The sequence below is a fragment of the Branchiostoma belcheri genome, unplaced genomic scaffold (genome assembly GCF_001625305.1).
Source record: "Branchiostoma belcheri isolate BF01 breed outbred unplaced genomic scaffold, Haploidv18h27 scaffold135, whole genome shotgun sequence".
Classification (NCBI taxonomy): Eukaryota; Metazoa; Chordata; class Leptocardii; order Amphioxiformes; family Branchiostomatidae; genus Branchiostoma; species Branchiostoma belcheri.
Genome location: NW_017802769.1, coordinates 129,378 through 131,109, shown reverse-complemented (window position 1 = coordinate 131,109; position 1,732 = coordinate 129,378). Strand labels below are relative to the sequence as shown.

The following is a 1,732-nucleotide window of genomic DNA, read 5'->3' as shown; positions in this document are numbered from 1 at the left end:
TCTGTATTAACCAAAAAATGCTAAATTTTTAGTTCTAACAGTCTAAGTAAGTCTGTCTTTCTAGTTGTTACAGTTTTCCATTTTCAATTTTATCAAACGTTCAAAATTTGTTTTAAACCAGCCCAGTATGTTGTGACTGCTTTGGTAGTACTAAGAATTTAAGGGCTTTCAAAGGATACCTAGGCTTTTTTAAGCTTCAAGAGCGAACCTAATAAGTATATGTCACTTCAAGAATTTTAGCCATTTCATGGGAATTTCTGTCATGTTGGCTCACGCATCTGTGTGGAAGTACCTGGAAGTAGGTTCTTATTGTATATACATGTGTTTGTGTAATATTCATGTCCATGTACATGACAAATTGTGTCATTCATGAAACTGTATAACTGAAAGAAGGGCATCCAAAATTTCTGGTCTACTAGTAGATGTTTTTTTAATTCATCAAAACATAACAATTAGGACAGTGTGGCACTGCACTTAAGTTTATAACTTATATTAACAGTGCCACACAACAAAATACAATTAATATTTAATAATAAAACATCTGCCAATCAGAGCTAGAAGGAGAATGTTTGGCTTAAAAAATGTTCAATGTTTTTATATGATACTAGATGTTTGGCTTTGTTCACTGTTTTTATGAGAAGATTTCATCCTCTATTCAGCAATTCAGGAACATTTCCTTGCTCAATGTGGAAGGCAAGCTGTTCTTCACTGTGCTAGCCGAACGACTCACCAGTTATCTGATTTCTAATAACCTTATTGACACAGAAATCCAGAAGGCAGGAATCCCAGGATTCCCAGGTTGCACAGAACACGCCAGTACGATTTGGAACCAGATCCAGCTTGCTAGGAGCAGAAAGGAAGACCTCCATGTCGTCTGGCTGGACTTGGCAAACGCCTATGGGTCTATTCCACACAAGGTCATCCAGTATGCATTGGAGTTCTTCTGGGTACCAAAGGAAGTGAAACAGATGGTCCACAACTACTTCTCTGACTTTAAGCTAAGCATCAGCACCAGGAACTATACCACAGGCTGGCAGAAGGTGGAGAAAGGCATTGCCATGGGGTGTTCCATTTCACCATTATTGTTCATCATGGGATTTGAAGTTCTCCTGGTTGGTGCCAAACAGGTGGTGGGAGGAGTCAAGGCACCAACGGGGGAGAGGATGCCAGCACTCCGTGCATTCATGGACGATGTGACAAGCATTCTCCGTACTGCACCGTGCACCAAACGTCTGCTGCAGAGACTAGAAGAACTGACAGGATGGGCAGGTATGCAGTTTAAACCAGCAAAGTCTAGAAGCCTGTCTCTTAGGAAAGGAGTGATCAGCAACAGGACCTTCTCAGTAAACGGCCAACAAATCCCGAACATTCAGGAAGAACCAGTCAAGAGTTTAGGCCGGCTGTATACAAGTAGTCTGAGTGACAGAGGTAGAGGCCAGGATGTAGTCGACCAAGCATGTAACGGCCTGAGACTGATTGACAAGTGCGAGTTACCAGGGAGACTGAAAATCTGGTGTGTGCAGTTCATGCTGTTTCCGAGACTCAAGTGGCCACTTAAGACATACAACATCTCTATATCTACAGTCGACTTAATAGACAGAAAGGCCAATTCCTACTTCCGACGTTGGCTAGGAGTGCCGAGATGCCTGTCCACGGTTGCCCTGTTTGGCAGAAATAAGCTAAACCTTCCACTCACATCTATTGCAGAAGAGTTCAAGCTCGACAAGGTCCG

At 42.3% G+C, this 1,732-nt stretch overlaps 1 protein-coding gene across 1 annotated transcript in view; it reads left to right on the top strand.

Moving 5' to 3' along the window:
- Positions 1-262: 262 nt before the first annotated feature.
- The window catches only part of LOC109464236, a 3,485-nt gene continuing 2,015 nt past the window's right edge, over positions 263-1,732 (top strand). Inside the window, exons 1-2 of the mRNA XM_019761174.1 lie at positions 263-298; positions 660-1,727. Of these exons, the coding sequence (XP_019616733.1) occupies positions 263-298; positions 660-1,727 (1,104 nt within the window). The remainder of the gene's footprint in view (positions 299-659; positions 1,728-1,732) is intronic.